The following is a 13703-nucleotide window of genomic DNA, read 5'->3' as shown; positions in this document are numbered from 1 at the left end:
AGACGTGCATGCATATAGTAATTTGTAGGAGTTCTTCCTTACCAGCACACTTATTTTTCTCCAAGAAACTCAGAAAAGATGCATACTGAAACTGGTATACTCCAATGTAGCACAGCTGGTAAATGATGAGAAAGGGGATCACTACAACTTGTCTGTCTACAGCAGCAGGCTTGAGAGCATCTTACCTTGACATGGTGTATCAGGTGCTCAACTTCATTCACTTTATATGTCTCTATTCCCAACTCCTTAGACAACCGCAGGAGACGATTCTGTGTTGGCCCCACATAGGCTCCTCCAAGGTCCACATATTTAACTTGCTTATTCTAGTTTATCACACACAACACACAAAAGAAAAAAAAAAAAAAAAAGATTAGAAAAGTAAGCCTTTTGCAAATACCAGACAAATTAAAAGACCAATCCAGAAGAATTACTCAATTGAAACATTCCTAGAGCAGTTTGGCAAAGATTCCTCTCCCCATGGAAAACTCCATTTTCTTGTTAAGGGTTCAGGAGTGGCAATTACCAAGAATCTCAGATATGGAGCTCATAACCAGCTGTTGTAAGACTGTAATGTAGAATTGGGCTATGCAACAAAAATGAGAAGACCCTGGCAGGCAGACAAAGAATGAGTGAGAGAGGTTTGTGCAGTTCTTCCTTGGTCTCACCAGCGACTAGTTCAAACAGACTATACTGGGGAACAGCAAAGCTGAGGCTTTCTGGCAAGCAGAGTGGGAAGGGATCTCCTGGATCCAGGTAGGGCACACGGTAAAGGAGTGAAGGAGACAGATTGGTTCTAATCACCAGCTACCTCTGCCATTCCTTTAACAAACATCGCTCCTCACAGGGTCTGTTACAGTTCAGCTCAAGCATCTTCATGGCACAGTTGGCTTTAAAGGTGTCTTTTCATAGGGATTTCACTTGAATCTCTCCCTGGGAGAGGATTCTGAAACTTAGCTAATCATGTTCTCCTTCCCAGAGGAACAGAGTGATGAATCCAGAGCCTGCAGATCACATGGAAACAGTCTGTCCCATCACTCTGCTTCTCTTTTTCTACTCTTGCTTGTATAGTATCAGGAAATTTCCCACCTGCTAGCGCTCTGGCAATTTTCCCTTAAGTAGGACCACTAGCAGGAAGTTAAATAAATAAATAAATAAAATTATATACACTATTCACATAGCATATTTATAATATACAGATATATATCATACGTGTGCATAATTTTTCATTATACATGTGTATAGAGTACACTATGTGTGTATAAATAGAATACAAATGGTTTTGGAGATAATTACCCTTACGGTGAAAGTTCTTCCCCCAACCCTGTCATTGGCTTCCAGCAGCACCACATTCAAGCCTGACTCAGTCAGCAGTTTGGCTGCTGAGAGACCTGAAAGAAAAGAAACAATTAAAAATTGGGCTAGGAACTGGTTTCACTCCTCATCCATTTTCTCCACATATTTTTCTTTCATCTTGTTATTCCTGATGCTGAGACACCAAAAAAAGAAGCAAAGGAAATACAGGAGGGAACATCTCATTTTAGGTTTGATTGCATAAATCCTTACAATTGTAGAGAAAATATCAGTCAGGCCCTCCAGAAGCTGAGTCGAGACACTATGGGAATGATGGGAACTACACAGGATGTATAACATGGAGGGAATGCAACTTGCCATCTCTCAGCTCCTTAAGATCACTTCTGTCTTCCACTTTATCACAAAAAAAAAAAAAAAAAAAAAAAAAAAAAAAAAAAAAAACAGAGATTTGTATCAACCAAGGTTCTCATTTTGGTCACATGTAGATGAATTTCTGGTGGGACAGCAAGAGATACATTCTGAAAGGTAGTGTGGTCCTCTTTCACTGGTAGGATACGTTGAATAAAGTTGAGCATAGACCAGGCTAGAAGCCACACTCACACAGCATAATTTATTTATCCCTTCTGGGTCTCTGCTTCGTCACCATCAGAAGGCGATTGGTTTCCTCTTGATGTCCTAGTACATGTAGTTTTTGAGGAGGTGGAGGGAAAAGTGGAGTCAAAGGAGATTGTTCTAAGCAGAAGGCAGCCACGGAAGAAACAGCAAAAGCACTGGCAGGAAAAACAGATGGGCAAAGCTAGCATGGCACGACTGAATGAAATGGCATGATGATGATACATCCTTTATATAGCAACCCTAGATAGACTGAGTATTAATGAGAGCTACTAAAGGTGCTAGAGAACATCCTGGTGGTCAGACAGTGGCTTGGGACCAGGAGACCCAGGTCCTGTTCCCAGCACTTGCAGTGAACCAACTAAGCTAAGCTGGTTAAATCACTTAAGCTCTTCGCTTCCCCACCTGTAAAGAGAGACAATGTTTTACACCTATCTTTTTAAAGGACTTTAGCATTTTCTGGGGAAAAAAATAAATAAAGGCAGTAGATGTTTCCATTAAAATATTACTTTATCCTGCTTTTATTTCCAGCTTCATGAACTTATTTATCTTAGGTTTTCACAGAAGTCCTAGTAAGTAGAGAAAATCAATAATGACACTGATATCAAGGTCTTTCCATATTTCCTTATTGAGGAAATTATATTATAAAAACATCTGGCTGAATCAGTAGTCTTGACGACCCTCACAAATATTTGAGGCTGCCGAGGAAGAACAACGTACAGTAAAAATAGTCATGGTGTGAAAACATGGGAAAGATCTCCTATCAACTTTTGAGAAGAGATTGGTTCTAGAAGGAAAAATAGATAGCAAAACTCCTAAATAATATAGCTTACTAAGCAAAGAAAGAAGTAAAAATGTTGCTTTTAAGAAAAGATAAATATTTGATCAGCCAGGACAAGACCAATAGTATTTATTAATAATTTACAGAATTAATATGTAATCTGAAAGCTGCTATCAGGTAAGGCTTCTGCTGACTTATCACACTAACTGATACTGACTAATCAATTAATAATAGTCAGTGACCGACACTGATTAAGCAGTATGAGATTTGACTTTCTTCATGAAAATCTAATGAATAAACATATCAGTACAGCTGGGAACAGAGCAAGATTATTCCCAGGAGCTGAACAGAGAAGCCTGTGAAAGGAGAGTTGGCTAGACTCAAGTGGATGTTTGCACAGGTAACTGCTGCCAAAGGCTGGGTGCTGCAGAGAGAGAGCTCTCAGACACAGTGATACAAGGACAGATAAGGTGGCAGAAGAGAAAAAAAAAAAAAAAAAAAGCTTATTAAAATGGAGATGAATACTGGTGGACAAGTATCAGGCACGAGGCTGGGGCTCGCTCCTCAGAAATTAAGAATTGCTGCGGGAAACTACATTACAAACTACAATCTCTTTTCTGGCCAAGAGCCAGAGGCTGGACAAGAGGCTTCTCTCTGCTCGATACTCCAGTAACCATAAAGCATGCACAGAGCCTGTCAGGAAGTCTGAAAAAATCTGTCACACAACTGTCCTGTAGGTAAGGTCTCTTCCTGAGAAGTTTAACCCTGCACATCTTTCAGATGTTTCAGTGCTGTCCCCGGCTCACCTGTCACTCTCCATCACTAGCAAGAGGAAGATTAAATTTATTTATATACTTTATATTGTCCACATTGCTAAAAAGGGATGAAACCAACCACATCTGGATGCTAAGCTCATCCAAAAATGTGACTAGTGCTGTTGTTACTCCCATTTCTTATACAATGTTTTGCCACACAATGACACCATGCTCTCCTCCCTGAGAATATTTCTACCAAACCTGATCTGAATTGCAATGTAAGGCTGGACCACTTCTGCCACTTGGCCGAGGACAGGAATTTGGTCCAGCATCTATGGTAGGACAGCTCACAGAAGTGCAACATAACCTCATATACAGAATACATACATGGTTTATGGTTATGGTATATGGTTAAGCAGCCGCAGCTGCAGCTCCACTCAGAGAAGCAACACGCAGGCAATTAATGCAGACGACGAAGAATCAAAGATGCACGGTCCTATTTGAAGCCTCAGACTATGTTAAAGCAGGGAAGCCTTCGTCAGCTACCATGGCAACCCGGTATCTAAATGCTCCCACTGGAGATACTGGTAAGCGATTGCCTTCCAGAGGATGTTATAATGTAAGTTCAAGCCACGAAAATTGTTTCTCCATCACACAGCACTTAGCATTCATGCAGATCTTACCCAGATGTAATAATCGCTAGGATTATTTCATCTCCACTTCCAACTTCTTTCTTTCCCCTCTGGTATCTCTGTGCCTACTCAGCACCCTAACTGCACCGTTGGATTAGACGGCTTCATTACCACCTCACTTCCTAACCTTCACACCTTCCTTACAGTAAGAGAGCAATTAATTTGTATTTGGTCTTTTAAATGGTAATCTTGAATTTCTGTACTAGGGCAGAATCCATACTCACATTGACTGACAAGTGTGACAAGAGTCACATTTTTCCTCTGGACCTCACGAATTATGGACTGCAATGAAGTCCTAGAGTCAAACAGATCTATTTAAAAGCATTTCTAAGCACATGTTTAGAAAATGGATCCAAATCTTGTATCACTGCTGTGATTCTGCTTGGAATCAGCAAATTTACCGAAATATCTTTTAAACCTTAGCATTTCCACAAAAATAAAAGGAAAGGAAAGAAAAAAGAAAGAGAAAGGAAAGGAAAAAGAAAGGGAGGGGAGGGGAGGGGAGGGGAGGGGAGGGGAGGGGAGGGGAGGGGAGGGGAGGGGAGGGGAGGGGAGGGGAGGGGAGGGGAGGGGAGGGGAGGGGAGGGGAGGGGAAAGGAAGGGAAGGGAAGGGAAGGGAAGGGAAGGGAAGGGAAGGGAAGGGAAGGGAAGGGAAGGGAAGGGAAGGGAAGGGAAGGGAAGGGAAGGGAAGGGAAGGGAAGGGAAGGGAAGGGAAGGGAAGGGAAGGGAAGGGAAGGGAAGGGAAGGGAAGGGAAGGGAAGGGAAGGGAAGGGAAGGGAAGGGCAATGTCAGAAGTTGCATCTCTGATACTTCTCCAAATTACATTTGCCTTTTCCTCCATTATTTTTTTTCATAAGATGAAAAATCGTCCTATGAGAGATCATATTATCTCTCTTCTAGGAACAAAGCATCTATCTTCTCTCATATACATAATTGTAAAAATCACCCACAAATTCTTAATTTTTATTCCGGGTGTGGAGACATTCAAAAAAAAGTCTCTAAACCAATGGCATTCACTTAATACTTTCCAACATGACTGTCAGAAAGTTGTTTATTTTTATAACCTTAAAAATTTTTCTCTCTAACTAAAACTATAGGTTGAGAATGAAGAACAGCTGCCATCATATTTGTACTGTACTTGCTCGGAAAATTTGTAACGTTGATTTTGTATAGTCACCTACACAACTCACACCTGGATTTCCCTGGATTCATAAATATCGCTGACATTCCTTTCTCTTTATTTACTTATTTATTTTGGCATCAAAGGTATGTTTACACATTACTGGACAGGGGAGTTTTAAAATTTGTAACACATACCAGACATTTGCCACTGCATACAAGCATTATCTGTACAGGTAAGCTAGAAATTTTCACCGCCTCCAGAAAAGGCAAGGAGCTGATTTTTACCTTTGTTGAGCCCCCACAACTTGGATATACATAGTGAACAAGCTCTACACTAGCTCGGCTCATTGTTGACAGTGTACCTACTCCTTGACAATGGGTGTTTTAACATGGGCCAAATTCTAATTTTTCCACTGTGTTTTTGCAGGTGTGCCTGCACTGCGAGTCATCCTCCAGTCCAAAGCTGAAGATATGTTTCTTTAAGTCTTCGTCCTCACAAGACCAACAGAAAACAAAAAAAAAAAAACAAAACAAAACAAAACAAAACAAAAAAAAAAAACAAACATAACTGATTATATATAAACTAGTAAAAGTTGAGTTCAGGGTTGCTAAGGTCAATGAACTCAAGTATTTCTTAACAGAGACATTCAAAAATATTAGTCAGACCACCTTGGTCCATGGACATTCAACATCTGCTACATTAGAAACCTCAAAATTTGCACTTGTCTTCTTGATTTGAAGTCTTATTTTGAGCAGAGACACAGACATTTTATTTTCCTAATGAAAGCAATGAGTTTCAGATCATCGTGAAAACTGAAGTAGGAGCAATAGGACAGCACGAAACAGCCTCTAGTTGCACAAGGGGTGGTTTTACTTAGATATTAGGAAGAAGTAGTGAGTAGACATTGGAACGGGCTGCCCAGAAAAGTGCTGGAGTTGCCATCTGTGGGGGTATTTAAGAGGACAGGGTGTTTAGGGACATGGTTTCATGGTGGGCTTGGGACTGTTAGGTTCATGGTCATACTTGATGATCTTAAGGGTCCTTTCCAATCTAAATGATTCTATGATTCTAGCTGAAATGTTAACAAAAAACAAACAAACAAACAAACAAAACATCAAATCTGTCAAAACCTCCACAAAGTTACAAAGGTAGCAACACTGCTGTGGGATGAAATGGGAAACAACTGCTCTGCTTCTAGATGTCTTCACACAGTAACCCTTATCTACCTGGTCTGGTGTTGTATTTCTCAGGAATACATACAAAATGCACATGGCAAATAAATGAGTTTGACCAAAATGGTGCACTGTGTCCAGTAAAACAAAACACACCTGACTATCAAAATACACCACAGAAGACATTTCAAGGAGAACCCCTTTGTTGGTGGTTAGCATAATTGCCATGTTTGACTATGGGCAATAGGAAGAAATAAAGAAGAATATGCCCTAAGCGGTTAGGGTAAATCCTGGGGGAAGAAGAGAAACACTCCTTCAACCAGAAAACCTCCTGTGTTAAGTTCCTAGCATCTAAAAATTGGATCAGTTAATGGAAAAATTCTGTTTGCTGCTGCTTAGACCTAATTACTCTAAAATTCAAATTAAAAAAAAAGCCTCCTTGCTTATCCTTAGGGCTCTCTGACCTCCTTTTAAGAGTTGTCCCCAAATCATCCTGTATTTTCAGTGCCATTAGCAGGACACAGTTTGCATGTCACTGCAATACTGAAGTAAAAGAAGAGATGGAGACTACAACCAGAGGAGAGATGTGTTCTTATCTGCAACCAAGCAGCCATTTTGCACCAGTGGCTTTTCTCCTTGAAACCTTCTATGGCTTCTTTATTGCATTAGGGTGTCAGAAACTGCAACTTAATAGCATTGTTTTTGTTTGTGTTGACCACTCTAATGAGCACAATCTGATTACTGCTCCACTGCTGAGAGATTGAACCTGGCACTGGTCACCTTTAACTCTGTCACTCATCATTAGTCCGCTAAAATATTTTAATTGAAATAATGGCTTCAGACAATAATGCCTGTAAGGCACTATAGGTAAAGACTGTAAGGGAAAAAAAAAAAAAAAAAAAAAAAAAAAAGACTTTGGTCCGGGTCTGGGTGAAATAAGGTGATACAGGCATTTTTTGCAGCTTTCCTCGCCTCACAGAAAGGTCAAGGGATTTTTGCTTTTGTGAAAAATACTTTCCCTTTATAAATTCAAGGGACATGCTCAGAATCCTAATGGGAGGTCTACAGAGACAGCTAAGAGCACAATGCCTGAAACTCAGTTCACATCAGACCGACAGAGTGCTTTCAGAAACAGTGAGAATACACAAGAGTGAGCTTTCCTTCTTCATTGCAACCTTAGTCCTTAGTGCAGACAAGGTCTGCAGTATCCAGATCGCTCTAGGAGTTCTTGATGGTAATCCTTCTGAAAAGCAAAGGGCAACAAGGATAACGAGGTACTGGAACCCAACAGTACCTTTTATTAACTTAGCTTTTCTCTTCGATCACATATGCTTTCAGGGTGAAGGTACCCTTTTCACCTCTCCAATTTGGGCTATATCTACAAAGGTATTTTAGATATTTTACTCAATCTCACAGAAGAAAGAGACAAAATCATAGTTCAGAACCTCAGCACAAGGTAGAGCTGGGTCTCTGTAAATCGTCAACTTGGTTATTCTCAATACCTTACCTCCATGCACTGAACAGCACAGTGAAAGGTATCAAAGCAACTCTTCTGCTGCAAGTAGTTGTAGTGTGGGGAGATACTCTGTCTTCCTAAGCTTTATCACTGTGCAGTAATGCTTGATAGAATTAACATGAATATCATTCACCTACAACACTGAAGATCTTAAAGCAACATTTTCTGAAATCCCAACAAGCAAAAAAAAAAAAAAAAAAAGACATTATCCATCTGCCTATCTGTTTAAAACGTACGTTTACTTAAAATATTTGTACACAGGACATAACATTTCTGACTAGGATACAGAACTCCATGAATAAACATAATTTACTTTTGTTAGCATTTCATTGTCGAGCTGAGGCTATGAGTTTTTCCATTTGAGAGCTGGCTCTGTAACCTGTCACTGAGGTCAGGATGAGCATCCCAGTGAGTTAATGCGACTTTACGTGAGCATCAATTCTAGTCCCAGCCCTCAGCTTTCTGTGATCTTTTCCTTCTGGCAGTGCTTCTAGATGATTCATATCCATAGTGCAGGGAGCTGTGTTTATTAAGTAGAGTTCTTTAACATTAAAATCATTCTATACAAACTTGTTCCAGGCATCACACCTTGGAAGTGATACAGAGCCTGGCCAGCGATGAGTGAGACAAGCCAAGTGGTAGCCCCTTGAGCTCAAACACTGCCATGTGAGGACAGTTCATGGCATTTGTGTGGAAACCCAGTGCCTTTGGTGCACTTCTGCCTCAGCTCAAGCACTGAAACCATACCTGTCCTGCCCTTGACCAGGAATTCTCTTAAGCTCCTGTTATATTTTTACACTCAAAGTTTTCAGTGAAACTTTAGTTTGACAAAACTGGGCACTCCAGCATTTCAGAGGATGAATATTTCTAGGATGAATAATCATATACTCAGTATTTTGTTCATATTATGGGCTATAAATATAAATATTCTGCATGTCCTTTGTTATGGCCCCAAGATATGCTGAAGAGCTCATGTCAATTGCATTATTATTATTATTATTATTATTATATTACTATTACTATTATTATTATCTGTAGTGCAGTATTATCTCACAATTTCAATGCCAGCACCTCCTTCAGCTCAAATTATCCCTTATCCTGCTACTTTACAACTTAGGTTGCTTCTGAACACAACAGGCAGAGGAAAGAAGCAAAGCAGATGCAGATAACTGAAAGACAAGGTAGTACTACATCAAACGTATCCTAGCATTAGAACAAACAAAGCTTAGCACAATGACCAGGGCATAACTCAGTCCCTTCCTGGCTGAGGCACTACAAAGATAGCTTACTAAAAGTACCCTTTTAGGTATTACTGTTACAAAAAGATATAAAAGCAAATAAAATACCAGCCAAATTTACTCTGGAGAAGAGGTCTTCCTTCCATACACAGGAAAATGGGAAAAAAAAAAAAAAAAGACTAACCTAAGTTTGGAAAATTTTGCAAAATTATGAGCAGCTGCCTCAAAAGAGAAATGCTTTTTTGTTAAATCTTTCATGTTCTCAAGCAAAGAATTCTTCTCTATTTTTTTTTCAGTCTCCTAAGGAAAAAATAAATGCTCAAAACACTTGATCAAATAGATTTGAATTTAGATATTAAAAAAAAAAAAAGAAAGAAAAAAACAGACTACCACTCATATCTTGACATTAAGGAGTAGCACGTAATTTCTCACAGATCTCAGTAGCTGGTTACTCACAGGCATCCATTTAGAGAAGGTCAAGTCACAGGGCAGATAGCAAAGCTAAGCAACTACATCCTCATTCTGTGGCTGTTCATTTTACTTTATCTTTTGCTTGATCTTCAGTGAACTTCTGTCACTCAGTTGCACCTAATAATTATGGATTTATGTTTCCAGAGCATGTCTCGGTGTCAGTGTCACTTTGAAATATTCACTGTGCCGTGCCCTAGCAACTCTATAGAAGCTTGTATCATCTACATATACATAACACGTGTACAAGAAGGTACACACATGGACACACAGGCTAGATAATACTAGCCTTTACTGTTTACAAGGATTAGTGAACATTTTATCTATTTAAACAACAGAAAAATGAAGAAGAAACCCACTACTGACCAGCATCCTTGTATAAACACCATACATGCCCACCAGCTCTTTGCTGATATTGCAAGAGATCACTCAATTTCTTGAGGGCCAGTTCAGGATGAACTATTCCCAGGCTGAAGTAAACAACCAATTGGGCTGAGATACCGAGGGCTAAGAACACAGATGTCATCCAGAGAAGCACAAAAGACAAAAACTGAATAAGATTTCCAAGTGACTGTCTTCCCTCCATCTCTAACTGCAGGCAAGAGAAAGCACAAGAGCTAAGCAACTTATTCTACATCTATGCTACGATATAAAAAAATGCTATCATCAGATTTGAACCATTCTGATACAATATGGGGGGGAGGGGGGGGGGGGGGGGGGAAGGTGAAGGAAGTACAGAGGTACAAAGAAGCATCCAGATAATAAAATAAAATACTTTACAACTCTTTCCTCTCCTCACCTGTGCTCATTATTTAGCATAAGTTACTGATTTAGCCTCTGGGCAATCTAGCTTCATAAATATTAATTCATATTGGAACAAAAGTGGTGACTTGCTCCAGTATTCAATGCGTTCAAACACAGATCTATCACTAGAGCAAACACTGTAAGTTTACACGCAACTACCCAGGTCATCAGGATGTATAGTATGAACTGGCTGTTTAATCAGCTGTTCCTGTGTGCAGTCAACCAAGAAGACTACATTTGATGTTCTAGCTTGACGGTATAATTCATATATAAAAACTAGCTGGCTGAGCAGCAGGAGGTTACAAAGGATTTTTGTTTGGTTGAGTTTTTTGCTTCTCACTCTCAGCTGAGTATATTGGTAGAAAATGTGATGAACAGTACAGACATAAACTAATAGATAGGGAGGCTTCAAATGGATTAAAACTTCATGAAACTCTTTAACCTCTCGAAGTATGAGATGTCAAACAATGCTCACCATCATAACTTAATCATTGCAACTGCAAGGTGCCAGAGGCCCTAATGAACCAAGGCCAGACTCTTCCATCTGCTGCTGAGCACACAGAGTAAGCACAGCAAAGGTAAGGCAGTAAGGGCAAAGCTACATACTCACCTTGCTCAGGTATAACTCATTATACAAGATAACAGCATAACTTTAGCATTGAAATTATACATTGAAATTAATTAATTTTATTATTATTATTTTTTTAAGACATATCTGAGGCAGACTCAGATGGAAATTAACCAAGCTACTAGTTTTCACCCAGAGACTTTTCAGTTCACCAACAGTGCTACCTGTTCACCAGGCCAGTACAACTTCACAGATGATGTATACGCTCTGGCTTAGGTCTGTGTTTCATTGCCTATCTCATCCTTACATAGTAAGCTTTCTGAAGCAGGGACCATTCTGTCTCACACTCAGACTAGGTGTTACACTGTGCATTCCTTATTCTTAGCTATGGCACCAATAAACAGTAAAAAATAAAAATAAAGAATTAATCAACCATTTCACTAATGCAATCTCTGTAGTATAACATCATTATAAAAGCCGGTGTTAAAAATAGGCAGATCTAAGATGTATGTAGCCATATATAACATGACCAAAAGTAGCTTCAGCTCTCTAGACTGGACTACCTTTTCTTCCAGGGATGGTCTGTACTCTGTGTTCCCTCATCCCATCCCCTGCCCTTCCTTCTTATGTGCAAACAGACACAAATGCCCTGAAAAAACTCTAAGGCCCATCATGTCCTTAAGCAGTTCCCATGCTCTCCACCCAGAGCTGCAAGGCAACTTCTGTGTGGCTTGACAGGCGCTTTCCACCATTAACTCTTTTGCTAGGCCACCCAGAACTCAGGATCTCCACAAACGAGACACAGAAAACTGACAGCACAGAAGCTGGGCAGAGTACAAGTGCATGGATGGGTTATTTAAAATAATACAAGACACTAATGATTCATATAACAAGGTACTATAGTGTGCTCCTATTGACCATTGAAATCAGCAAAAGGTATCTTTAAACAAGGATCATACATTACAAAATTATAAACCTTAGACCCATCAGTCAGTATATAAACCAGTCAATTGGATAAATGATCACATTTTGACAAACCATCTCATAAGGCTGCAAGAACCTTAATATCTGACATAAGTTTCCAAGGATGAAATAGGTTATCGGCCCAGGAGGAAAATCATGTTAAGTTCGAAGATGGCTATATAAAAATTAAATGATTGAAACTGTAATGAAATGAATGCAATTTCCTCATGAAATTAAAGCCCAATTGAATGATGACTGATTTCAGAAATCGTATAACTGAGTGCTTTGTAAGTACATCAAGATACGTTCTCTGTAAAGGGAAACTAAAGAAAGGTTTTCAATGCACAATGGCTTCGCTTAGCAAACTTCTATAACCAACGTAAAATTTACACTGTATCACTCTGTGAAGTATCTGCTGCAGAAGGGAGACAAAACACAAAGGCAAGCTCCTCCTGGAGAGGGGCAGTGAAACATTATTGCTTTTTATCTTTAATTAACACAACTATTTCACTACAGCTGTCAGTTGTGCTACAGAGAAGCAAAATGGAGTGGTGGGAAGCATGCCAGAATCACACAGATTGTTTACATACACAATGGTAACTTCTGAAGAAGAAAAGCCTTCCTGATTGACTAAATTATGCATAAGACCTAATTCATTGTCATTAGCTACTGTGTGAGATATGCAAATATAGAGCAAACTCTCTGCTGGTTTATGATACTACAAGCGGTGCTATAAGCTTACCTCTGGGACTACCAGGGCTGTCTGTGTAAGCCTACATTGCTCAGGCTTTCTGTCTACTAAAGTAGTAAAATGAGCTTATTTGGCTTTTTGCCACAGTTCTCCACCTTTTGGTAAGACCACCAGCACCCACCAGCTATTCATAAATCCTTGCACACTCCCAAGCAAATGTCAGACATCCTGAGCACACCAAGGATGAAGCCAGAGTAGTGAGCTGCTTGTCACAACCTCCAGGACTGCGGGCACCAGAGTTTGACCTGGACTTCTATTGCAGCAGTGAGTAACATCTTCCATTTGCTGGAGACAGACCCTATAGTCACTCATTGCTTGGGGGTAAGCAGGCCAAATTATGTGTCTTTAAAATTACTCCTGTCCTTGATGAAGGCAAGGAGCAAAACTGACAAATCAGAATTCATAAGTATGCAGAACTTGATCTTTTGGCAATCTCTTGATGTTACAAGATGAAAGAAGGAAGGAGGGGAGGAGAGAAAAAAGTAGGCAAGGAGAAGACACTAAGGATGGAAACGGGATGCACGTGCACATCTGTGGTTAGGATGGCAAAGTAAATTACTTGTGACTGCACCTTCATTGAAGAAGAGCACTAAACTGAACAGTTTTCTCTCTCCTTGTTACTACACTTGAACTGCAAAATTAAAAGTATTCCAAGAAAGCAAGTTTGCAGTGCTTATGCTAGTAAATAGTATGGGACAACAGGAGAAGATTTGCAGAGCAAAACAGTTGTATCTTAAATACCTGGTGTCATATTCATGAAAGGTGCTTTATTTCAGACTAGACTTCATATGGCCCTACAGGCTGAACATCCCATTAGGGCTTGGAATTCAAATGATGAGCTCCTAGAGCACGTCATCCCATGTGGTCTCATGCAAAAAGGAATCCAATGTGCCTGCTTTAAGATTTCTCTGTGACACATGCCACAGAGCAGTAAGTAGGGTCAATCAGG

At 39.8% G+C, this 13703-nt stretch overlaps 1 protein-coding gene across 1 annotated transcript in view; it reads right to left on the bottom strand.

Annotated features, from left to right (window-relative positions):
• The window catches only part of LOC137858326 (amine oxidase [flavin-containing] B-like), a 49429-nt gene that overhangs the window by 30398 nt on the left and 5328 nt on the right, over positions 1–13703 (bottom strand). Inside the window, exons 2-3 of the mRNA XM_068685865.1 lie at positions 1294–1388; positions 186–323 (exon numbers count right to left, since the gene is read on the bottom strand). Of these exons, the coding sequence (XP_068541966.1) occupies positions 186–323; positions 1294–1388 (233 nt within the window). The remainder of the gene's footprint in view (positions 1–185; positions 324–1293; positions 1389–13703) is intronic.

The sequence above is a fragment of the Anas acuta genome, chromosome 1 (genome assembly GCF_963932015.1).
Source record: "Anas acuta chromosome 1, bAnaAcu1.1, whole genome shotgun sequence".
Lineage (NCBI taxonomy): Eukaryota > Metazoa > Chordata > Aves > Anseriformes > Anatidae > Anas > Anas acuta.
This window is presented reverse-complemented; position numbering and strand designations above follow the sequence as displayed.